This window comes from Larus michahellis, chromosome Z, assembly GCF_964199755.1.
Source record: "Larus michahellis chromosome Z, bLarMic1.1, whole genome shotgun sequence".
Lineage (NCBI taxonomy): Eukaryota > Metazoa > Chordata > Aves > Charadriiformes > Laridae > Larus > Larus michahellis.
This window is the reverse complement of record NC_133930.1, coordinates 29938405-29964664: the sequence shown is the minus strand read 5'-3', so window position 1 is coordinate 29964664 and position 26260 is coordinate 29938405. Positions and strand designations below refer to the sequence as shown.

At 44.3% G+C, this 26260-nt stretch overlaps 1 protein-coding gene across 1 annotated transcript; it reads right to left on the bottom strand.

Moving 5' to 3' along the window:
* Positions 1–2949: 2949 nt before the first annotated feature.
* On the bottom strand, positions 2950–9104 carry KCNV2 (potassium voltage-gated channel modifier subfamily V member 2). The gene is made up of 2 exons (XM_074568863.1): positions 7665–9104; positions 2950–3225 (listed from the first exon to the last, which is right to left on the bottom strand). The coding sequence occupies exons 1-2, from the start codon at positions 9102–9104 to the stop codon at positions 2950–2952; spliced, it is 1716 nt and encodes a 571-aa protein (XP_074424964.1).
* Positions 9105–26260: the final 17156 nt, after the last annotated feature.

Here is a 26260-nt window from a genome sequence, read left to right as displayed (position 1 = left end):
CTCAGGTGGGACCTGGTGGTGCTGGTTACAATGTCACCTTCTCCTTAGGGGACAAAAATTGGTCTTCTCCATGTTGGGAAGCGCTTTGGCTTATGGCCATTAGCCTGTAGGGTGCTCTCAGTAAGAGTTGTGCCATCGTGTGGCTGCAGTGTGCAGGGACTGACTCTGGAGCCCTTCCAGACTAAATCCTTCAACCAAAAATCGCTTGAGCCAGAGGGGAGTGAGTGTTTGTGAAGATTTTGCTGCTTGGTCAGGGTACTTTCATAGCTCTTTATTGAAGCAGGGCCTGTGACCCACACCTTTCCACCCAACCGAGTGCTGCAAACACCAAGCTGTACTGGCTTTCTTTTACTGTCACCTGGTGGGTCATTATTTACTTGGTGCAAAGTGGAACAGCTTCAGCTAAAGGGGTGGGAGAGACCCACTCCAAGCTGTATTTAAATAGTTAGGGCGGTACTATGAGACTTGTGCATTAAAATCTTGTTGGACAGATAAGAAAGCGCTTGCGGAGAACATTCAATTCTGGCTCCTGGTTAAGGGAGAGAACAGTCCTTTTTCTCCTGCTCCTGTTTTGTGTGGAAAGCCTATTCCCTTACATGTCTTGGAGAACATCTACTTGAATGGGTCCTGCATGTGAGGCAAGCGGGTTGGAAAACAAGACTGGTGATTTGTGTCAAGCCTGAGGGGATGAGTAAGCCCAGCCTCAGCAGAGTAGGTGCTGAGGTGGGTGGCATTCTGGGTGGCAAGAAGCTGCTGAACATGCCGTGCAAGGCTGGGCATCTGCATCCCATTTGCATGGTATATGCAAGTACTGATTCTTTCAGACAAGGAAATTAATTTAGGGTGTCCTGTATCTTGGGAAGTTGGGTAATCCCAACATTTAAGTCCTTTTCGTGGTTCTAACCTAAGCTACATGTTGAAAATAAAGCACAGTCGTGTTTTTGCACGCTTATAACATGCCACCTCACTGAAATGCAGTGGGGGTCTATAAGAGAGGTTTCCTGTGTCTTCAGGAAGCTCCTCATCCTGTTGCTGTGCAGAAGTGCCATGGAAATGCGTTATCATCTGTAGAGCCAACGTAAAGCAGCTATTCTTCTCAGTGAGTGCCAGGATTGTGCCTGCTGCATTGTGTGCAGTCCAGAACAGCAAACATCTATCACGTTCAACTCGCAGGGCTCAGCTGTGCCTTAAAGACATGGTGTAGCTTTTAACAGCACTGATCAGCACACAATGTGCTGACTGTCATTCCTAAAGAACAAAATGACAGATGGGCTTATGATACATTTGTCTGGAGGTAGAGAATGAGAAGAGCAAGTTGGTTACTAATTACCTTCTCACTACTGAAAGAAGAAATGTCCCTATGCTTGACACAATTTGCATCAATGTGGCAAAATTAATGAACTTTTTCACCCTCAGCTGTCCCAAGAGTCAGCTTCACACCATTGTCTTCAGTGTGGCTCTGAGATTTGAATGCAGCCATTTGCATTCAGTAGGGCAGCACAGACACAACGTGAGAGTTCAAGAATTTTAAAATGCATCTCTGCCTTCATGTTTTGCAAAAAGAGTGCTGCTGAGTAACAGCCATGGGTCCTATCAGTGACTGTTACCACTGCTTCTTTTTGTGACCCTGTTTTTTTACACTATTTGTGTCTGAGTATCAATAAAATAACTATTCTTTCAGATCTGTTATTCAGGTTACTATTCCAAAATTGGTATGGCTGCTTTTACATAAAAAGAACTCTCCTGATGTGCTGTGAGCCAATACATGAAACTCTGATTCCATTTAATTGTTGTTGTTGTTATTTGTTGTGTAGGTTTTGGGGTGAGTTTCCGATGCATGAGAAAATGCATCCAGCTGTGCAGGAAGGCTCGGTAGTCTTAGGAAGTAAGGTACTACTAGGGCTGAGCTAAGGTGTCAGAAATGTGTCCTTAATTGCTGTGTGTACTAGACAAAGTATTTTTACTTTAAATTATATTTAAAATTCTTTACAGATAAGTACTGATAAGATCCTTTGTATGAAAAGTCTTTATGAGATATTATCCATTACATGTTTAATTTGATTATTTTTTTAAATGCTGCTTTAACACTTAACGCCCCATAGCGGGCCTATTATTATTCTAACAATTCAATAAGTAGATACATTAAATGCTGCAAAATAAATTTAGTTTATCACTTAATCCTATACCTAAAGAAGGTTTTGGTTTGGAAATTTTTCAAAATGGATCAGTGACATTTATCAACTCGGACTCCAGACTTCTTCACTAGTTCTTGGCATAATGACAGATGACTGGGGGGGGTGGGGTGGAGAAATACTAACAGCAGTGTGTTGCTTGCCTAGGTATGAAAATGGGAATCATTTGTAGGGCTGCCTTTGAAAAATATGATTGAAACAGTGAAGCACAGCTATCTTGACAGTGGAAACAGAAGCTGAAAGCTTAAGGAATATAGATGCTGCTAATATTCAGGTAAACACTCTAGGCTGTTTTGCCAGTTTTGAAAGCAGTGCAGTCAGTATATTGGGTATTCTATTTGTTTAATTTTTGAGACTGCCTTGGCAGCAGTGAGGTGGCTGACTCTTAATGGCAACAATTTGTTTTTCTTTGGTTTGATTATGGCGTGTCTTTATTGTGGGTCTAATCAGTAGCAGTGGGTTACATCTTCACATGGGTCTAATTCAGAGCTTCTGCATCGTTAATCTGAAGAATGTCATTCCAGATAGTTGGTGAGCGCTGAAATGCTGCTCACAGCCTAGCAAAGCCAAAAAAAAAAAATTGTTGTACGCTGAACCTTTTTTCTTTTGAAAACAACTCCCTTCAAAACAGGTTTCACTATCTACTGTTGTTACTTTTGGCCTTCTCAGTTTATCTTCAGTTAGCTTGGCTGATCTGTTTTTCTTCTTTCTCCTTGGGCTTCTCTGTTCCCTCCCAATATCCAAAGCACAAACTGTATCAGTGCTGCGATAAAGGGCGGGTTGCACTTTCTCCACAGCATTCAGATATTTTCTTCATGGCTCTCCGTGTGAAGTCCACCTTCCCTCTTTCTTTCTTGAGAGCCGTGTACTCGTAGGCCTTCAGCTTGCTGTAATAGTCTGAGAATTTGTTGTAGAGAATGGAGATGGGCATGCCGTTCAGGATTATTCCAAAAGCAATGCAGAGGAAAGCAAACAGGCGGCCAAGGTGGGTTTCTGGACACATGTCTCCATACCCCACTGTAGAGATGCTGACCTACAGGCAAACAAACATTCACCTTATTAGCTGAGAAGAAACAAACAAACAGATACATTCAGGGATCAGGGACAATCTTAAAGTTAGCATCTTTGCACTTTGCATGGTAAATCTGAAATGCTCTCTGCTGCCTTTTTTTCCTGTACTGACCATTTTATGCAAAAATCCCTAATTACATAAAATCCCTCTCATGCAGTAAAGAAAGACAACAGTGCAGTTTGACAGCTTTCAGGAGGATTTTTAAAAGCTTTGTCCTGCAGATGGAATTTCCAAACAATTTCCACACCAGCCTGTCCAGAAGGTGGGTTTGCTCAGCTGCGGTGAGCGGATAGAGATGGCTCCGTGACCGCGCAAATCCAGTGATAACTGCAGCCCTGCTCCCTCATCGTGTCACTTGGAACAGATGCCCTGTGGCTAAATCCGGTGTGCTTATAAAACCCAGTATTTGGGGGCTTATTCTGAGGGTTGTGTTTTGAGTGTTACCTTTGTTTGTCATATATATTTTACAAACTAATGAAAAACACATGAAAAGCTTCAGCTAACTGTGAAACGTATTTTTATAATGTTTGCACTATAGGAAGAAGTGTCCCAGGACTTTGAAGCTGATTGATAGATAAAATCCCCTTTAATGGTTACGTACATACAAGGAGATGCAGAAAAAACAAAGGTTTTTCTCTGTTGCCTGGAAGTTTCTGCTTGCAGTGTATGCTCGCAACGTATGTATTTATAGTGCTAAATTGTTTGATCTTCCTGCTCAGCTGTATGTCAGAGGTTACAAAAGTAAGGTGTACGTGCGCCTTCAGTAAGGAATATTCCAGCTTGTTTTATCTGACGGGTACACAGATGGGAATTTTTTACTGAATTCCCCTTTGAAGAAGGGTTTGGGGGTTGTTTGAAATGTTTGGGGTTTTGTTTGTTTGTTTGTTTTGTTGGGTTTTTTTGTGGGAGTGATAGTGTTTAGTATATCGCTTTATATGAATCTGTACATTTTGCCATCACATTGTCCACGTAATTTCACAGACTTTTTTCTTCTCCACCATCAACATTTTCTCTTTTTAGCCTATGGGTATACGAAGGAACTGTGTGTTATATGGACCCAGGACTACACCAAGTACTGCAATTTTATCTTTGTAAAATTCTGTTTCATGGATGTTTGCTTATGGGGATGCTACATACGAAAGATGTACTGCCAAACATTCAGCATAAAATAACTCCTAATGTGTATACTTCCACACATCTTGATTGTTTACAGTTTTTACATTTTGTAAATATAATTCATTTTTCTCTGGCAGGTAAAGCTTGCATACTTTTGCCATCTGGCACTTCCTAGTCTGCACAAGGGATCTTTTTCAGCCAATGAATTTTATTTTATTTTTTTCACAGTATCTCAACACATTGTGTGTATCTGTGAAACAGTAATCTAAAACTTTGGCAGAAATAACCACAGGCAGTAGGACTTTCACTGTAATGCCCTTGTGGCTCTAGCACTGAAATAAGTCTTTGGAAGGTCGCAGCAGGCAGCCTGTCATCCTCTAACATGCTAAATAAAATGTTATTTCAAATGAAGAAAGCATTAGGGTACATGAGACAGCACTGGGTAAGCACATTTGTAGGATGCACCTGGTGCTTCCTGCGGAATAAAAAGGATTAGTCACTTGGTTTAATGGAAATTAAGTCACTGGATTTGAATGATAATACAGGATAAATATCTCCAAAAATAAATACTGAGATGAAGGCAAGATGTTTATCTCTACCAGCCAGAACAAAACCATTATCCTGTGGTAAGTTTCTGTTCCACTGGCATAGTCTTCTACATCACCTGTGGCCATTTGGGAGGGATACTTCTCCTGCATGTGAGAGACCACGAATGCTGCTGGATTTTAATGAAATTAGAGCGATCTGGATATCTTAATTTTCACTCTTAAAGAATGAATAGGCTTTAAAAAGAGTTTTTTGCCTTGGAATTGCAATGTGCATGCTACAGCTCCTCTTTTGGAGACACTTGATCAGCTAAAAAGGCCTTTTTCATGTAATCCTAGTCATACAGGTTTCTTAGGAGAATCTAAATTATCATGGTGTCACCAGCTTGCAGAAATGAGCCCTAAAGATTTTGCATATATCCTGCATGTTCACAAAACAAAATATAAGGCTAATGTCCTTATTTTAGCAATGTATGAAGCACGAATTTTTTCATAACCTATGTATATCACTGTGAAGTTGATGTTACACAACCCTTTCCTTTATGCTCTGATTTTTCCCTCCTTCCCGTGCCCCAGCTTAAAAGATATTCAGCACATGTATGTATGCATGTACATATATAAATGCCTACATCTGTCTGTAGGGCCAGGTTTTCTGCGATGCACTGAATCACTATGAACATATGTATGGGAAACTACCACATCTCATCAGCTGTTGCTGAACCAAAAGTCTAGGCTGTGGGCTTCCAGGCATTCTGGCCAGGAGAAGTGACCTTGGATGGGTTGCAGTTGCTGTCTTGTGGGCCCCATACACAGCTTGGTGCATCCAGTGCCTATGCTGGTCAACCAGCATAAGCAGATCTTCTGACTCCTTTCCAGACCATTTGCATGGGCTTCCTTCCCCAGGGAAGCGACTGGGACGTAGCCAGCCCCAGGGGGTCAGAAGTGCTCCTGTGCCTCTTCCATAAACATGGATTATGGAGCCCACCATAAGATGCTGTGAAACGACATGTACATGATGACAGACTGGAACAAGCCTTAGAGTTATGAACAGCCAAGATACGGGCCCTTTGCCTTCTGTCAGCACCTGCAACATCTAGCTACCCTCTGATTTGATAAAGGCTGCTATAGATACACACATCTTCAGCAGCATAACAGAGCTGTTGTTTTCCAGCTCTGAGGGGCTGCAGGCAGCAGCACAGGCAGGGATCAACTTCCCCCTCTCCCCAATGCCCTTGATAAAACCACCCCCTTCCCTACCAAAACACTGTAAAAATTATAATTTTGAAACTGCCATACTTGCACATGAAGATTATCGGGTAAGCATTTGCTTACAGCCTGCAGCTCCCTCTACATTGTCTGCTAGCCTTGATAAACCCAGAAGTGTTTCTTTTGTCCCCACAGCTCACCTTGAAGGATATAACTACCATTTTGATCTCACAATAGTTTGGGAAGTATTGCTTACCCTTCTGTAAGTGAATCTATGTCTTTCCTTGGGTGTTAATGCGATTCAATTCTGGAGTTGAACTGCTTCCCAAACCTTTTAGAGTTGAATTCCAAGCTTGGGATGCTGGAACAGTTCTGCCAGGACGTTGCCAAAGCCAGGAAGCATTTAAGCAAGGTGGAGGACTTTAAACTCTCACACCTCTGTGTTCCCTGCTAAGTCTTCATGCTCCTGAAAGATGTGAACCCAACAGCCTGGAAAATGCTGCCTCAAAAACACCCCTTCACATAACACAGTATAGTACAGGTCAGTGACAGTTCAGACCTCTCAAGGAGACATGCCCAAATGCCTTACAGCGCTAACCCAGTGGCAATCTCTAGAAACGAGGTCATTCTCTCTTCATTTCTGAGGCTTTTCAGCTGAAAGGCAGCCAGTTACCTTCACTCCAAGTGTTTGGGATGGAGCTAAAATCACACTCTTTCTGGTATAGCTTGCAAAAAAAGATTCAAGGTGACATTAACCAGCTCTCAGTACTGACTGATGTGGGATTCAAACCAGTGACCTAGATGTAGAAGGCAGTTTATCCCCTTATCAACCCCTTGAGCCATTCTGCTTCTTTTTTGTATTTATTCCTCTGCAAGTCTGGCATGGTATAAATAACCACCAATGTTTTTTGTGTGCACAGATGTGTGCTTTACATGTGCCACCTAAGGAACAGAACACAATCTCTTGTGTAAAAAAACTTGTGTTGGTCCTAATGCATTTTTAACAACCAAACCTCTGTGAGAGCTTTGGCTTTGCAAATTTGAGTGACCAGCCTATAGCTAATAGTCTTACCATCTTGCAGTTGTATGATGGATCACAGTAGATCTGCAAAAAGAACAAGAATTAAAATCCTGTGTTCACCTGCAACCAGCTAGCCTGATGCAAGCTTTTTTTTTTTTTTTTTTTTTTTTTTTGCACAACACTGGCAATGGGATTAAACGGGGAAATGCTTTTCTTTCCTGTCTCTTTGCCCACTTCTTTAAAAGTGCAAGTGCTGTCTGCATTTGGTCAGATGGGAATTTCAACACTGTCTGCCTGATTAAGCCTTGATTTAAGCTTACAAGAGAGATGAATGAGTGCATGTGTGTGTGTGCGTGAGTGAGTGCATACGTCCTGTAAGCTCAGAATTCAGAGCAGATGTTCACTGATCTGAGCCTGCTGTTTTCAAGACTATCAGCGACTCTAGCAAGGAAGGGGAGGGGAAGGGAGGGAGGGTCTCTGGCTACCCAGCAAGGTGAGATGTGTTTACTTACGGCAGCCCACCACCAAGCATGCGGGATGCTGGTGAAGTTGGTACTGGACACATCATGCTCCACGGTGTAGACCATGGCAGAGAAGGCGAAGATGCCCATGGCAATGAAGAGCAAAAGGCAGCCCACCTGCTGGTAGCACTGGCGCAAGGTAAAGCCAAAGGCACGCAGCCCTGTGGAGTGGCGGGCCAGCTTGAGGATGCGGAAGATGCGCATGAGGCGCATGATGCGAAGCACTTGTCCCACCTTGCCCACGCGTCCCACCTTCTCGATATCGTGCTCATGTTGAGACCCCCGACCTCGGGGCTGGTCATCATCAGCAAAACATTCGAGCAGCAGCTGCAGGTAGAGGGGCAGGATGGCAATGAGGTCTACAGCATTGAGGGCGCTGCTGGCAAAGCGGCGCAGGTCTGGGGTAGAGACCAAGCGCAGCAGGTACTCCAGTGTGAAGAATGCGATGCACAGGGTCTCAATGTGCTCCAAGACAGGCCGGCTCTCCCCGCTCTTCCGGTCTACCTGATGCATCTCGTCCACTGTGTTGAGTGCCAGGGCCACCACGGAGATAAGCACAAAGAAGCTGGAGGCCACTGCCATCACCTTGGCAGTGACAGAGGAGAAGGGCTTCTCCATGAGGTTCCAGAGGCGCCAGCGCTGGGGACCGTAGTAGCGCATATGGTGGAAGAGCTGTTCGTTCTCCTGACCCTCTGCCTGGGAGCGCAGCTCACGCTGGACCTTCAGCTGCTCGCTCAGCTCGTCACGGCGCTCCTCGAAGCAGATGCGGCAACAGCGAGGTGTGTATTTGAGCCGCACACCCCAGTAACTCAGCTCCTCCAGGAAGCTACGAGGACACAGCTCGTCCCGCACCCGCAGCACCCCCGAGGCATAGAAGTTGTACACCAGCTGGAAGACGGCTGGGTCCCGGTCAAAGAAATACTCATCTACGTGGGCAGCGTAGTCATCGCACAGGCCCAGCTGGCAGCGACGGTCAGTGGAGGTAGCCAGGCGTCCCAGGCGGGTCTTGGGATAGATGGCCACTGCCTGGTAGGTGAGGCGGTAGCTTTGGCCACCAACATTGATGTTCAGGATGGATGAAGTGGAAGCTGTGGCTGGCGCTCCAGACAAAAGGGCAGGGGAGCAAGGAATAGATGATGAGAGCTTGTTTTCGCCCTCAAATATGTCTCCGCCTGGCCATTTTCCTTGTTCTTTCTCTTCTTCTTCCTCATCTTCATCGTCCACATAATAGTTGTAATTCCCCTCAGGTCCCAGGAGCAGTAAGGGCTGGGAGTTCAATCGAGCAGTAGCAGAAATGCCGCTCTGCTTGTCTACGTGCCTGCCTTCATTATCCTTTCCCGTGTCGGGCTGTGGGAGGACATTTGGTGCTTCCCTCTCTCTGCCTTTATGTTTTAGGAAAGGAAACTGTCGCTGCATGTTAAACTGGAACATACTATTTTTCCTTACTCTTCTCCCTTCTTTGCATTCACCTGGTCAAGGAATTAACACCAGTCCTTTCCAACACTACAAAGGCTGACAATCCTGTTTTCTTCTCTCTTTATCTCAGTAGTATCATGCACAGCAGCGGGTTTGCGTTTTTCTCCCTGCCAGCCACCACTCCAGTTGTTGTGAAAGCTCCGTGTGGGATATAGACACATGAAGACTGCTGTTGACCGTTTTAATCTTGCTGACAGGGAAGATCTGAGTGCTTAGAGAAGGGGATTTAAGGGCTATTATCCCGTTCCAGCCTCATCTCCCTCAGGCTGTGACGTGAATGATTATGGATCCATAAATCTATGAAAAATCAGTAGTGGAAAAAAACCCCTAAAGTTTTATTGCTAATAAAATCCATACATTTTCCTAATTCAAGTATGTATGGATAAAGGATAATCTCAAAATGAAAATATATGAGGGGCAGAAGGGGGAGAGAAAGGGGGAGAGAGAGAACATTACAGATTTCTTTCATCTACGTGAGTATAGCATGTCTTGGTTTTCCTTAATGAAAATAATTAATAATTGATATGCAGATACTGGGTAGGAATTCACTACAGCAGCTCTTACAATGTTTTCCAATGGTGAGCAAATAGAAGTTGTCCCTTTTTATTCCCAGTTAGAATACCTCCATCTGGTTAAGGGCTGAGGAAAGTCTCAGTCTGTTCCTGAAGCTTTGGCTGTGCTATGGGAGTGCAGGTCTCATGCCCCTCTGGACACAGTGGAAGTGAAGAGCAGGGGTGTGAAGGGGTTTCCAGCATGCTACTTCACTTCAAAGTCTTCATGAGCTGCTGAGAAACAGAATAAAGGCCGCTCTTGTTTCTCTTGCAGGGCATGTTTAACAGCATAAAGCCACACTAGGTACCTAGTAGTACAGGAGAGATGCTTTCTCTTGGTTTTGATGGAGATTTCATCCTCATCTCTGGTTGAGCTGGTGCAAGCATCTTTAGTGACAATGAGCACCCTGAAAGCCAGCTTACTTCCCTTAGTCACTGGGAGCACTTCAGCTGAGCTAGAGCTCCCATAAAGCAGAAGATATACACAGTAAAGGGACGGCTGCTTTGGCATGCTCTTAGTCCCTGAGTTACAGCTTCTTAACTCCAGCTCATTATTCCACCTGTATCCGGTCTGGGGCAGGAAGGGACAAGGCACTAGAAAGCTGCTAGCTTTGGCAAAACCCTCGCTCGTCTGGAAAACCTTCCATCTGTAATCCTGTAGCCTGCCTTCCACTCACAGCTCCCTACCCTTTCACGCAAGCGACCGGGACAGTGTATCCCAGAGCCTCTGCAGCAATGTTTTTCCTTTGTTGTCCTTAAGCTCCTGTTCTTGTGTCATTAATCTCGTGCTCTTGCGCCTGAAAACCCTAATACTGTTGGTTTGGTGGTGTCCTATCTGAAGCAATTGCTGTTGCCATGAGAATCAGCCATACTTTTCCCCCTTTTCCCTACCCCCAATTGTAGCTTTTATATTTATATTTACTAACTCTTGACAAACAGGAAGACATCATAGCTGAGCATTTTGCAATACTTTTGTTCTAAGGCTCCATCACACTGGGTGCATCAGGCTGAACAGTGCAAGGTTTCTTCAGGTCACACTATTTAAGGCCTGCCAATTCATATTTAGCCGCACTTGAAAATGTTTTGCTTCCTGAATTTGTCTCCACTGCCCATTCTCTTTCGTGATGCCAAAAAGGCAAGGCCCCTATTAATAGGGATTGTCAGTGCCTTATTACAGATACCAATCTGCTTTGCCGTTTGCTTTGAACATTAAACAATGCCATGCTGAATCCTTTGTTAGCAACCTTAACGCAAATTAATGTCCAATTTCAAGGCTGTTTCTTTCTCCTAAGCAAACTGATTCAGACATAAGAAAAATAGTAGTCTGCAGTGCCATTGTTTTGCTACCACAAACTCTTGAATGTTTCTTAATCAAGATTCAGGCTAGGCTATAATCATATTCGTCTTGCCATCCTCCACTGTAGCACTTCATTTTGTTTTTATCAGGCTCCCTGTTCTCACTTCTGAGAAGTACCCAGTAAGGCTTATTGCTCACTACTCAAGACATTATTTCTCACACCATACAGCAGTAGCGGGTGCTTCTGTAGGGTGAACTTCATGACTGTCACATGTCAACACCTCATGCACCTGGACTAAGATCTTGGACATCACTACTAAGCAAAGCAAGAAAGACTGCTAGCTTTGCTTCTGCTCAGACTAATAGCTTTGCCCTAGATATTCTTGGGAATGAAGCTCTCAGGCACCTGGTACGCTCTGCTCAAACTTGCCTCTAACTGACAGAATAGGTAAAACAAAATTGCTTTTTTTAATGTTCTTCACTTTGGAATGAAGCTTGGCTCTGAGCTGCTAGACTCTCAGCCTAGATAGATAAGAAAATGAAGTGGGCAGAAAAGACATTCCCCCCCTTTTTTTTTTCCTTAGCTACCTTATTCAGTGTGCTGCTAATCTTTGTAAGTGCCATTAATAGGAATTGCATAACATCTTCTTGTATGGGGAGGAGCAAACTTCAGGCTTCTGAAAGAGCTAGGTAGCAAGGTCCCCTAGGAACCTGCTTTTGAAGGTACTGGGGTCCATGAATGCTGGTCACTTCTTAAGAGCCATCTCTTAAGAGTTCAGGAGCAGGCAATTCCAAAGTGTCAGAAGCCAAGCAAGTGGGGCAGAAGGCTGGCTTGGCTGAGCAGGGATGTTATTCTAGAACTTAGGTGGACAAGGAAAGTGTATGGACACTGGAAGCAAGGACAGGCAACACAGGAGGACAACAGAGATGCTGTTCACCTCTGCAGGGAGAAAATTTGTGTGGCCAAAGCTCAATTAGAGTTCAAGCTGGCCAGCACTGTGAAAGACAAAAAAAAGGGCTTTTTAAAATATGTTAACAGCAAAAGGAGGACCAGAGATAACACTGGTCCATTACTTGATGAGGTCATTCACCTCATAAATAGAGATGTAGGCAAAGCAGAGAAGTTTAATGCCTGCTTTGCCTCTGTCTTCAACACCAATAATGGGCCCTGGGACTCCTACAAACCCTGCATTGGGAGACTCTGGCTGGGGGAATGATAAACTCACAGCCAGCCCTGAACTTGTTGAAGACTTGATGCTCCAGCTGGATGCAGATAACTCTATGGGGCCTGATGGGATTCATTGCAGGGTGCTGAAAGAGTAGGCCAATGTTATTGCGGGACCTCTCTCCATTGTTTTTCAATGGTCTTGGGATTCTGGAGAGGTCCCACCTGAATGGAAGCTGGCAAATGTTGTCCCAATTTTCAAGAAGGGTAAGAAGGAAGACCCTGGTAATTGCAGCCCTGTCAGTCTCAGTTCAGTGCCTGTTAAAATTATGGAGAAGGTTATTCTGGGAGTTACTGAAAAACACTTGAGAGACAATGCAATCAATGGTCATAGCCAGCATGAGTTCACGAGGGGAAGGTCCTGCTTAACCAAATTAATTTTCTTTTATGACTAGGTCACCCATCTAGTTGACCAAGTTTTATTTTAGCAAAGCTTTTGATACTGTCTGTCACAGTATCCTTCTGGACAGAATGTCCAGCACATATCTAGACAAGTCCGCAATACATTGGGTGAGCAATTTGCTGATGGGTCAAACTCAAAGAGTTTTAGTAAATGGGGTTACACAGCAGGGTTCCCCAGGGCTCAATTTTAGGGCAAGTGCTCTTTAATCTTTTTATAAATGATCTGGATGCAGGAATAAAATGTACGTTTGCCGATGATACTAAACTACAAGGAACTTTGTACTCCATTGAGGGCAGAGAGGCCTTACAGAGAAATCTGTAATCACCAACCATATGAAATTTAACAAGAGCAAGTGCAGGATTCTCCACCTGGGATGGGGTAATCCTGATTATATGTAAAAACTGGAGGATGAGAGGCTGGAGAGCAGCCGCATGGAAAGAGATCTGGGGGTTTGGGTTGATGGCAAGTTGAATATGAGTCAAAAGTGTGCCCTGGCAGCCAAAAGGGCCAACCATGTCCTGGGGTTCATCAGGCACAGCGTAGCCGGCTGGTAGAGGGAGGTGATTGTCCCACTCGGCACTGCACTGGTGTGGCCCCACCTCCAGTACTGTGTGCAGTTTTGGGTGTCTCAGCGTAAGAAGGAATTCAAACTCTTAGCGTATGTCCAGAGGAGGGAAACCAAGATGGTGAAAGGCCTCAAGGGTAAAACATACAAGGAGTGGCTGAAGTCAGTTGGTTTGCTTGGCTTGGAGAAAAGAAGGCTGAGGGGCAGTCTCAACTGGCAGTCTACAACTTCCTCAAGGGGGGCAGCAGAGAGGGAGGTGCTGATCTCCTCTCTCTGGTGACCAGCAATAGAATGTGAAGAAATGGAATGAAGCTGCAACAGAAGTTAAGACTGGATGTTAGGAAAAGGTTCTTCACTGAGAGGGTGGCTGGTCACTGGAACAAGCTCCCCAGGGAAGTGGTCACAGCACCAAGCCTGTCAGAGTTCAAGGAGCATTTGGACAGTGCTCTTAGTCATATGGTTTAGTTTTAGGTAGTCCTGTGAGAAGCAGGGAATTGGACTCAATGATCCTTATTGGTCCCTTCCAACTTGAGATAGTCCATGATTCTATGGATAGAAGAAGAAAGGTCAAAAACAGGCAATCAGTAACAGTGGAGAATGCTTTCCAATCAACTAGACAGTGCTCTGGATACTGGCTTCCCGAGAACAGTATTTTCACATGAGAAAACTATAATTAAAATGGAAGAGGATCATGAGAAGATGAGTCTTTGCAAGCCTTCATCTTAAGGAGTGCTGACTTTTCCCAGGATAGGGGACTCTATAACTGCAATGCTTTTTCACTGAGCAAATCAGCTACAGACTTGAGCGTGCTCGCTTTGTCTGGTTAAAAAAAAAAAAAAGAGAATTTTTTAATTAAAATTACTTTAAAGAATTTATATGGCTCTGTAAGGCCTCAGTGGATTAGTTCCTACCTCACTAGAGGAACTGTTCATAGATTAGTAGTTTTTTAAGGTCAGGAAAGGCCTGTAAGATCATCTATTCTGACCTACTTGAACAATGACCCTAGAAATTCACTCAGTAATTCTGACATTGTGCTAAAAACTGTGGCTCAAACTACTTTAACATCTTGGAGAATTGAAATAACATGCTCACCTATCCATAGGGAATTGCACTGAAAAATTACCTGAGGGTTTGTTTCAAAGCGTCCAGCCATGCTCTTTCATTAACCTCTAGTGACCTCTCCAGCTATGTTGACAACGTGGAAAATACTGCTAATGGTGATTATTAATAATGCAATAATTATTAATGTCCTGTGTATCATATTAGGGCACTCAAAAAAGCATAATAGGGCTGAAGGCAGACTGACTGGCTGCAGTGTCTGCTAAAACTGTGAGGGGTGACTCAGGGAGTAGGAAAATTAGGATTCTGTTCTGTCTGCCTCTCCACACGCCAGTTCTTTATAAACAGTGATTGTCAAGAGAAAAAAAAAGAACAAAACCAAACCAACCAAAACAAAAAAAACCCCACCAAACAAAAAACCCCAGCAAATCCTGAGCTAGAGCTTTGCCAAAATACCAGATCTGCTCAGAGCTGAAGCAACCATCACTCTACCCTTTGTCTCCTTGTCTCCACCCAGCTCAGTTAGTTGGACTTATACGCAAGCAGCAGTGAGCAAGAGGATCCTTCCTGTTCTGTCATTTCAGGCATCTTTGCACCCTCCACCCTGGTAGGCTTTCTCAGCCCTGAGTGCCATGCTGCTGCTGGACAAATGCTTCCCTGCTTGTTGCTTTCTCTATTTCTGTATTTTTTTTCTACTTGCCAACCCAGCTGCTGCAGCCACCCAGCGGGTGCTTAGGAAGGGCAGGCTGAGCGGGAAGAGAGGATAATTGAGGGGCGGACTAATAAGCGTCACCCAGCCACTCACGTCTCTTCCAGCTCACATGTTGTGGTGGAGCTCATGAGCCTGTGCAGTTCCCTGCCTCCATGCCTCAGTGTTGCCTTCACCTAAAAGGAAAGAGAATGCAGAGAGAGAGCCAGCTCCAGATGCAGGCAAGAGGCAGAGGGACAAGTCTGTACTATGAAGGCCTTTCCTGACCTTAAAAAACTACTGATCTATGAACGGTTCCTCTAGTGAGGTAGGAACTAATCCACTGAGGCCTTACAGAGCCATATAAATTCTTTAAGGTAATTTTAATTAAAAAATTCTCTCTTTTTTTTTTTTTAACCAGACAAAGCAAGCACGCTCAAGTCTGTAGCTGATTTGCTCAGTGAAAAAGCATTGCAGTTATAGAGTCCCCTATCCTGGGAAAAGTCAGCACTCCTTAAGATGAAGGCTTGCAAAGACTCATCTTCTCATGATCCTCTTCCATTTTAATTATAGTTTTCTCATGTGAAAATACTGTTCTCGGGAAGCCAGTATCCAGAGCACTGTCTAGTTGATTGGAAAGCATTCTCCACTGTTACTGATTGCCTGTTTTTGACCTTTCTTCTTCTATCCATAGAATCATGGACTATCTCAAGTTGGAAGGGACCAATAAGGATCACTGAATCCAAATGAGGACTATGTAGTCCTCTTGCAAAACCTGACTGGGGTTAAGTTGGCAGCTTGGTACCTGAGCAGTTAGGCTGTGTCAACCAGGGCAACAGCAGTGATGTATGTCCAAGGGGTGTACCTGGTGGCGGCAGCAACGTACCTGAGCCCAGGGACCACGGACAAGCTATGTGAGCTACCATTGCTGGCTGTGCATCAATGTGTCCTTGTCAGTATCTCTTTGCACTTCTTCCACTCCATGCTATCTCCTCCCTCTCCCTGTGAACTTCTGCTGATTGTTGTAACTTGTGTCCTTTTATACAGATAAACCCACAGTGTTTACTGTATCTGGTCCCTAGATGCTTTTGCAGGGAAATGTCCCTGTCCTGATGTCCCCTAAAAGCATACTGAGGCAGAATTACCCACAAGGAACACAATGGGACCTAGTCAGCCGAAGTCTGAAGCAGCTTACCCTGGCTCTTAAACCTGCATCATGTGAGGTCCATTAGCATCTCTGTGTGTAGTACCAGCTCTTACTAGGCACTAGGCGTGTTCAAGGTATGATTCCGCTATAAAGCCAAAAACTCTCTCAATTCTGCCCTAAACTGCACATTTGGTACTATCAGAAGACTACAAGGAGTATTGTTATAGAGATGGTGTTAAAGAATAGCAGAATAAAACACAACAAAGAATAGTTAACATAGTTAAAGCAGTTAATAGTTAAAACAGTTAAAGACTAGCAAAATAAATATGAGAGGATTATAACTAGCAGTGGTAGGAAGACCTCAAACCTCTAGGCAGCAAAAAAAAAAGATATTGTTGTGTATTGATGCATGTTCTATTAAATCTTGAGCCCAACCATGTATTGTTTAAGGAGTGTCTTTTGGCTAAGATCTTGCAATGAACTGTAAGAGGGAAAGCCAGAAAATATTGATTCACTATTTTGAAGAAGCCACACTGTAACAAGAAATGAAGTGAGGCATAGGAGGCATGTGGAGGACCAGAGAGTGGAAGCAAGCCCCAGTTATCCCTGTGCGTTAACCCTATACACAATCCAAGGAGTTTAGCCCATGCAGTCCCTGAGAGGCAAAAAGAGACCAAGGTCCAATATCCTGGATTATTTTGTCTTAATTTGGATCTGCGTCAGGCAATTGCTATACAGCAGCCACTACATGAAAGGAAAAAGAGAAGAAGGTCTTCAGAAGAAGGTACGGACATGCAAGCTATCTTTCTTCTGGAATCCCAGCAAGAGGCAAGGCAACCTTTGCATAGGCATGGACAGCAGTAAGAGAGCGGCACTAGTAATCTATGCAGGCAATGGGTCACCTCACACACATATAAAGACACTGAGACAATGAGGAGGGAGGTACCACAGTGAATCAAAGGCTGCCAGTGACAGGACATGTGGGCATGAAGCGCTCTTACACTTAGGAAAAGAAAACAGGAATTGCCTCTGCATACCAGGTATCTCCCAGCCTATGCAAGAGCTAGCTAGTCCCACAGTGGGCAGGACAGAGCTAATAGGGAAAAAAAGGTAGCATAAACATTAAGTAGGATGAAACACTATTGCAGAGAGGCTCCTCAAATAACATTGGGTGTATTTTCTATGAGCTGAATGCACATGAGCTTGAAGGTACAGACACAGCCAAACTTACCAAGGTGTATGAGATCAATAGGCACCAGCTGAGCCATGGAGGCTGGCTGTGCACAAGCTCTGAACTCACAGCAAATGCAAAATAATGCAACTTTCACTTACCCCTCTTGCATTGCAAGATTAAATAAATTCAATGCTTTGTGTTCGCTACATGTTATGGGTATGGACAAAGAGACCACAGCTCTGCCTACGTGTAATGACCCATAAGCCTGAGTCTTAATGTGCCCAACAGTGATACCTGGGGTGTTTAGCAGGCTACATATCCAGAAATGGCTATGTGTCAGGTGGCTCGTGGGAGTAGAAAAACTGTGGGCAAATAGGCATATCTCGCACGTGCTTCAGCAAGTCAATGCATTACAGCAGCAAACATGCATATGAAAGAGAGACACACAAGAAAAGGATGGGACCATATTCCTCTAGCTTAATGAGTTCGTAACCCTTTTTTACAGGTGGGATGCTGAAGAACAAAATGATTTAACCTGGAAACGAGCATCAGAAGAATCAGCCAGCATTTTCTGCATTGCATACTGTTGGGCCTTGCTTACTGTATGCAGTGGCTCATTCATAAACATTAGCAGCTCTTCAGACACAGGCAGCTGGTCCCAGCCCTGCAGTGAACACAAACAAACATTAAAAAGCACACGACAGCAGCAGCAAGAGCAAGTTTTACTTAATGAGTGGGAATGAATATCAGCTGTATGTAGAGAAGCTGGAAATACGCTGGGAGCAGAGACCAAACCATGACAGTAACACATCTCTAAGGGTGTGGGAGGGGTGGCCCTTGCAATTGATAGGCTTTAGTTTTTCTGAGCATTACGCTTTTGTGGCAATAACCACTTTTCTTGCTGACAGAGTTCAGCTGCCAGTTTTGATTTGAGAATTTGTTTTGTACTGCCAAAAGGGAGAAAGTATGAACAAGCTTATACAAAGTGTTTGCACTTCCTCTCACTCCCAGGAATTTACTCTTGTGGGTTTTTTTTTCTTGTTTTGCTGTTTTCTTATGTATGAGAAAGGCACTTTTGACTAGCAGCACAGTGCTTTTTTTTTTTTTAATGTGGAAGGACCCTGCACAAACAATAGTGCCACTACACCTAGGGAAAGCCATCTGAACCTCGATAGTGATAAAATCACAAAGTAGAAGCCATAGATTGAAGTCTATCATGTGGAACAGCAGTCCTTCAGTCCACGCAGCCATTCCTGGACTGCTGAGCAGCGTGGCTTGCATTCCCTTTGCAGACTTCAGGATCCTGCAGTGAGCTGGACACTCACCTGTGCCATGAAATGCAAAAAGCCTCCTGAGTATGTAAACTGTATTGTCCTCATACTGTTCCAGCCAACAATCGCTCCCTTTTCCCTGTTTGCATCCCGTCCCTAGCAAGAATCATCCACCCAGGTCACAAATCTCAACCTGACTTAATTTATGATATTGCCAAAAAAAAAAAAAAAAAAAAAAAGACAAAACAAAGAGGTACATTCAACCTTGGATTCCTTTTTGTGGTATAATGGTGAGTTGTATTGGGCTCAGTTACAGGGCGATCTGACAGATGCACGTGCCATTGCCTCTGGATAGCAGCTCCTCCTGATTTATACATTCTGTCACACACTGGGCTGAGAACTGCTGATTCTTTACGTAGACTTTCTTGAAATGAGCTAGCAACAAGAAAATAAGACAACTTATTGAGGTACATTGTATGCGACAGGGCCACACAGACTTGGAAAGGGCTTAATGCAAGGCATGCATCCAGGAACATTTTTCAAGACCACTGACAGTCTTCTCCAAATTCAGTCCCTTGACAGACACGTCCATTGTAGTAACTTTTTTCTGTAGTTCCTTTTCCTTGTATCCTTTAGTGTGACTGACCCTCCTGATCCTTTCCTATCCCAGCACTCCAAGCGACAGTAAATTAGCACAGCTCACCTGTCTTCTCAACCTTTGCTCGCTGCTTTGCAGCTCAATTACCCTCACATGCAGGTCTCATGCTATGCTACATCCCGAATCTGAAAGAACAGCCCAACATCTGACAGGCCCGTAGGGGATGAAGATGTATCTCCACCACTTCAGTGTCCTCACAGGCATATCCAGCTTCACAGCAGAGCCCGAGCATCAGCTTTGAGGTGGGGACCTGTGTGAAGTGAATTTTCTGACCTCATACTTGTAAGTCCATAACACATAATGGATTTTCTAAGGCTGTGCTGTTGTGAAATTCTGTTTGTTTCATGCATATTCATGTCACACCTCTCCCTGTCTGTTTGGGACTGCAGCAGCATGGCCTCTGCTTTTCTGACATTTATTTCGAGAGCTGGTTCTTGCTTCCTTCTCTGCCCACCTTGTGTCTGCATTGTACTCCCTTGGTCCTGTCTGTCTGCCCGCTCCACAGCAGCAGCTCTTTCTATAAAAACAGTGACAGCAGCACTCTCCAGTTTTGATTCAGCTGTACATATACCTCATGAAGGCTTTCCTATCCATGGCATGGTGGAGGGCTCATGTCTTAGTTTCATTATGAGAGTTTAGTATGCTCTGTCACTCTGACGTTCACGGTGTCCTGCTTTTAGCCTACAAATTGAAATATTTAGCTGCAAAATTGTTGGACTTGCCTTACACACAAGAAAGACTGGTTAAAAATAAACAAGTTACTCCTGGGACTTCTCAGAGGAAATTGCATAACTTTGTGCAGTGGAAAAAAAGATTTCACTCCTTACTAAGATGCTTCATTCAGACCTAATTGTGATTTTAAATTCCAGGAGATATTTTCCAAACACAAACACAGATTTATAATAAACCTTTCTATCTACAAAGTTGCACACTGAAGAACACACCAGTTCAGGGCAAGAGAAAGATTTTGCAGCCTGGATTTTAGCCAGATTTCGTGTGTGCGTGTTTGTACCCACATATATTTATGCATATGTGTGAAGATCTGTCAGCAAGATTGCTATCCTTATCCCAACCATGTTCCATTTGTAAATCACTTTAATACAGTGAGCTTGTCAGGCATTTAATGAATATAGAGTTGAGTGGTTTTAACAGGTCATCTTTTATTCTCCCCACTCTTACCACACCCTGCACAGTTACTGGCTTGATTTACAGGCTAAACTTTTCTAGAGGAGAAGAATTCAGTTTCCAACTCTGTACTCCTCTGCTCAATGCAATGCAATACCCAAAACTTTTTTTTTTTTGGTTTTCTTAGAAATTGTTGTTTGGAGAGTAAACAAGACAGAGCAAAGATTTTTTGTTGATATTGCCTCTGAAGAAATAATATTTCTCTGAAGAAATACCTTTGAAAACCTTCCTTTGATTTTTACTTTGGGCAAAAAAGTAAAAGTTCTTCCCTTCTGCTCCCCTACCCTCAGAGGCTGGCAAGAGAAATAAACACGTAGAGCTGCATGACTGTGGAAGGTTTTTGAACGTGACAGAGTACCAAGTGCCTGTTTAATCTAATCACTACCTTTATCAAATACTATTTAGAAAATCATCATGAAACTTTGATTCTTTTAGAAAATACACTGTGCTCTGCTGTTTTAAAAACAGGTCATTAATCCCTATTTAGCAACTATGAATGCTAATTTTGCTATAATGACAGGTTAATTGCATGATGCTTTATGTTACACTGGAGTGCCATGTGATCCGAGACCTCTGTACACAAATGATTATTTTCAGATTTGCTTAGAAGATGGTATTTAGCAAATATTCTGCAGAAACATAACTTCATTGCTATTGCAGATAACTGTGGATTAGATCACTGAATCAACAGGTGGGGGAACCCCCAAATTTGGTGTCGCTACTTGAGGAGAGTTTCTCCATCTTCTTTTCCTCAAAGGCTGATATTTGTCCTGTTTGTTCTTTGTGCCTGTTTAGAGACAGAAACCTTGATGAGAACCATGCTGCAGTGGTTCCCCTCCACCTCCTCCATGGGCAGCATCCCCAAAGGACTGCTTTTACAGCTACATGCAGAAGTCCATGTGGTGCCTCACTGTCCCAAAACTGACTTCTGCTGAATGATAGTGTCTCAGCCTGCTCCTGTCTTACTTGTCTGTGCTTGGTTTCCTACATGCCTCTGTGCACTGTTTTTGCTCAGTGAGGTGTTGGTATTGCAATGGCATTGCAGCAGTTTCCTTCAGCCTACCATTATGCCTAGTGGTTTCGAAGCACCAAAGTCTCTTTCTCATTCCCATGAGGCAGTGTAGCAATTCAAATGTTACGTTAACATCAAGGTTCAGGAAAGAAATTCAGAGGAGAGAGAAGTGATGCTTGGGACTTTTTGTTCTTCACTGTGATTTTGCTTCTCCTTTGTTTCTACTGAAAACCCATCCATACTGACATCAGGATGGCATAATATCTAAAAGTACAGCTGCTACCTGTGAAACTGGGGTTCTGTGAGAGTTCTTCAGAGCTACCATGTTAGCTTGATGTATTCACTGCTGCTTCACTGCAACTGGGGACTGCAGAAATAAAGGCTCTAGACAGCTTAAAAAGCAGTGTCAGCAGACTTGCAGTCTAGCCTTAGAAGAGTAAAAGATGGTAATGAAAGGTGATTCACTGTAACACCAGTATGATCTGCAGTGACTTCAGGAAGTCAGAAGAAAAAGTCAGGCATAGGTGAGCTTTTGTCTGCTGCAAGTACAAACGAGTGATATGAGTGGCAAGATGTGGTTGCCTGGACTTGATGGGCTCCCTTGCAGCTGAGACTGGGGCTGCTGAAGCTGGAGTTCAGAATGGAAAAGCTGTGTGAGGGTGGCTTAGCACTAAGCTGGAATGACGGAAGGAAGGAAGGAAGGAAGGAAAGAAGGAAGGAAGGAAGGAAGGAAGGAAGGAGGGAGGGAGGGAAGGAAGGAAGGAAGGAAGGAAGGAAGGAAGGAAGGAAGGAAGGAAGGAAGGAAGGAAGGAAGGAAGGAAGGAAGGAAGGAAGGAAGGAAGGGAGGGAGGGAGGGAGGGAGGGAGGGAGGGAGGAAAGAAAAAGCTTCCCAGAACAAGCTGTCATGGTGTGACCTGAGGCAGCAAAAAGGAGAATGCGAAATGCAGCTGGGGAAGTATACAGTTCATTCACAAATGAGGGAGATTTGGGAGAAACAAGCCAGAAATAACTAACTGATATTAGCTAATGTAGGATCTTGGCAGTGTAGCAAACAGTGATTTGCCTAAGTTGTCAGCACCCCTGTTTGAAATTTACTTGAGGAGCTGGAAAGCAAAGAAAAAGTGTAATTATGCTGCGCGTTAAATTTTTTGATGTGGGTTTTGGTGATGCTTACAGGAGCAAGGGGCTGGAGTTAATGGCCAGGAGGTCCCTTCCAGCATGATACTTGGCTTATGATTGTTCAGTCATTTGTGATAGGTCAGGCACTTTCCAGAACATGCATGTGTGATATTTTCCTGCCTCAGAGACCATACGGTCCAATAGACATTGTCATGTCCTGTCGCGTAGTGATTTCCATAATATGTACAAAACAGCTTTCTTTCTCAGTAACTTGCTAAATCCTCTGCTAGGTCAAGTGGGTCCTGAAGGACAGTTTTCTGTCACCATTCTGCTTCAGTAACTCTATTATGTTGTGTCTTACTTCATTAACTGTCCCTCCATCCAACGTCTGGCTTTGTCACCAGCTTAATTCTCCACTGGCTCATCAGTGTAGTTCCTATGTGCGTGTATGGCTCATCACTGCAAAACTTGGCTCTGTGGGGTCAAGGCATTCCGTAATCTGCCAGGCATAATTTAGCTATGAAGAGTGTGGGATGCCAAGCTTTAGGTAATTGTAGAGGGAGCTAAGCGTGAAGGAGAAATGTCAGGGAGCAGTGGCTGCAGATCAGAAGGAGCAGAGGAAGCAGGGAAAGAAGGAGACCTGAGGTAAGCCAACAGCCACCGTTACACAGGTGTATTCATCTTTAATCATTTCATGGGGAGCCAGGCAGGCAGGGCAAGACTGGGAGATCATACCGAATCGCTCTACGACTCAGGAGAGTGATAAAGAGGGTGTTTAAGCAGAGCACTTTTTTCCTTACACTTTCCCTTGTCTGCTGAAAGAGGAAATGATCCATTTTGTGATTCTTTACTACTCTATGGTATAAAGACAACAAGTTGCATGCAGGATTTTAGCTGCTCCTGGGGACAGTATAAGCAAGCATATCACCACAAACACATCAGCATGAATGAAAGCTTTAATATCTTTGAAGTAGAGAAAAAAAACAGGGAAGAAACCTTCTTGGATTGCACTCTTTCCTGTTTGAAAGCAGTAAGGAAACCTAGAAGATGCTCAGACTCTGTGCGCTGGGGGCATAGTAGTGAAAAGCAGCCAGCAGCACACAAATGACAGTTTGCAGCCAAGGGCTACTGATGGACTGAACGCCAAAGAACAGGGAAGATGATGAAGAAACACCAAACCCCGTCCTCACCAAAGAACCCCAGGAAATACAAAAAGCAACGTGCTTCATCCAAAATTAATTAAGGTTGGAGTTTACAGCAAGAGGTGAAGTAAGTAACACATACATGGGAGAAGGCTTACAGTGGGTGTGAAACGGTTGTGATCCCTATGATAAGCAGTAGCCACAGCTCATCAGTTACCTCACATTTGCTGGGACTGTGGTGGAAAGAAAGCTTAATTTTAAAAGGATGTTTAAAGTTGCTCTCTGAACTGTTTTCCTAGTAATTTTTTTTCCTGAACCTTTGCAGAAATGGCTTCCGGAGAGATTATTCTCTGTTCTGGCTCTTCCTCCACCTCTCCCCATTGAGATGAACTAACATGTTTGCACAGAGTCTGCTGGAGGCAGGACAACACATGGTAGTCATGAAGCATCACAGGGCAGCTCTAAACTTGCCACAAACACGGTGGAACAACATGCTCGATTTCAAATAAACTATTTTTCTTAGAATTAGGTCACTGTCTGGCACTGTTGGTTAAGGCTGTGGCAGTTCAGATGTTCCCACTACTTTGCCACATGCTCATCTTCTTGCTCCTGTCTGTCACTGGTGGCCACAATCTCTCCTGAACCCTGTGATGCTCCATTACAAATGGTGAATTGCTTACCTTTGGGGCGACATACATTACACTTTGGCTACCCTGGAGAATAGGAGGGAACCTAGGCATATATTACAGTGTCCTGGCATGCTGTTTTCCTTGTACTCAGAGTTATGACCTGCAGTTTGGTTTATTTTGCTATGAACTACGCTTTAAGCTACATCTTGATCTTAAATTAACCCAGCAGTACATCTCTAGCTCAGGGATTCCTTGCACTTCCTTTTTTTTTTTTTTTTCTGTTTTTTTTTTTTTTTCTCCTCAGGTATAAGCAATTGAATATTCATCCTAGGCTGGCATAAGTCCAGAGAGACTAAACTATAATGATCACAGAGAAGACATTATAGCCAATTTGCTAAGTGAAGCAGCATATGAGGAATACCATTTACTTGACTGCAGCCTAATTTATAAATTAAAGAAATACACGCATAATACATTTAACAACAGATGGCATAAATCAGTCCACTTAAATTAAGTGTCCAAGTTATAAGGCACTAGGGAGGGAGTTTAGAGTGCCAGGGCCTGTGGGGTGAGCAGAGGGGGACCTGCCTCCACAGCTGCACCACCACCACCACCACCATCTCCCTCCATCAGCAACAGTGTGGGACACACAGCCTTCTGCTCCCCAGGGAGCAGCACCATCACAGCTCCAGCCCACACCCTCCCTGCACTGCTTTCAGGTGTCTCTGGGAGGCTGGTGCCAAGTTTGTGTGTCTGTCTCTTCATCCCTGAGTACTCCTCAGGGTGGGCAAGGGTGGCTTTGTCCCTAACCCAGGGTGCAAGGAGAGGACCAGCATCAGGAGCCAGTTTAGCATGGGGGGACGAGCTAAGTAATCTAGGTGCTGTGTTAGGTAGTAATGGAAGGTGGGTTAGAGTGCTCCCTGAGCCTCAGCTGAATTTTAAGCACATAGAGTCCATCCTTGATTGGATTACGGCAAGCTACAGCTGCCTCCTTCCCTTCCCCACCCCCATCAGCTGCAGCAGCAGAAGCCAGTCTTCAGCAAGCTTGATCCTCCGTCCAAATAAACCAATGTAAATCAGTATTATATTGTGCATAATATAAGGGAATGTGGCTTTAGCTCTAACAAGTTACACTGATGGAGAATCTGGGATCATAGAATCTTATGGATGGAAATGACCTTTGAGATCATTGAGTCCAACCATAAACAAACAAAAAAACCCCCTACAATCTGTGCCACTAGAGCACGCCCTGAAGTACCATATCTAGACTTTTCTTCTCTAGGGATGGTGACTCAACCACCTCCCTGGGCAGGCCGTTCCAGTGCCTGACCACTCTTTCAGTAAAGTAATTCTTCCTAATATCTAATCTAAACCTCCCCTGCCACAACTTCAGACCATTTCCTCTGGTCCTGTCATTATTCACCTGGGAGAAGAGGCCAACACTCACCTCTCTACAGCCTCCTTTCAGGTAGTTGTAGAGGGCAAGGAGGTCTCCCCTCAGCCTCCTCTTCTCCAAGCTAAACATGCCCAGCTCCCTCAGCCTCTCCTCATATGACCTGGTCTCCAGACCCCTCACCAGCCTGGGAGCTCTCCTCTGGACACGCTCCAGCACTTCAATGTCCCTCTTGTACAGAGGGGCCCAGAACTGAACACAGTACTCGAGGTGAGGCCTCACCAGTGCCGAGTACAGAGGCATGATCACTTCCCTGCTCCTGCTGGCCACGCTATTCCTGATACAAGCCAGAATGCTGTTGGCCTTCTTGGCCACCTGGGCACACTGCTGGCTCATGTTAATGACCAGGTCCTTTTCTGCCAGGCAGCTTTCCAGCCACTCTGCCCCAAGCCCGTAGCGTTGCTTGGGGTTGTTGTGACCGAAATGCAGGACCTGGTACTTGGCCTTATTAAACCTCATACCGTTGGCCTTGGCCCATCGATCCAGCCTGTCCAGGTCCCTCTGTAGAGCCTTCCCACCCTCAAGCAGATCAA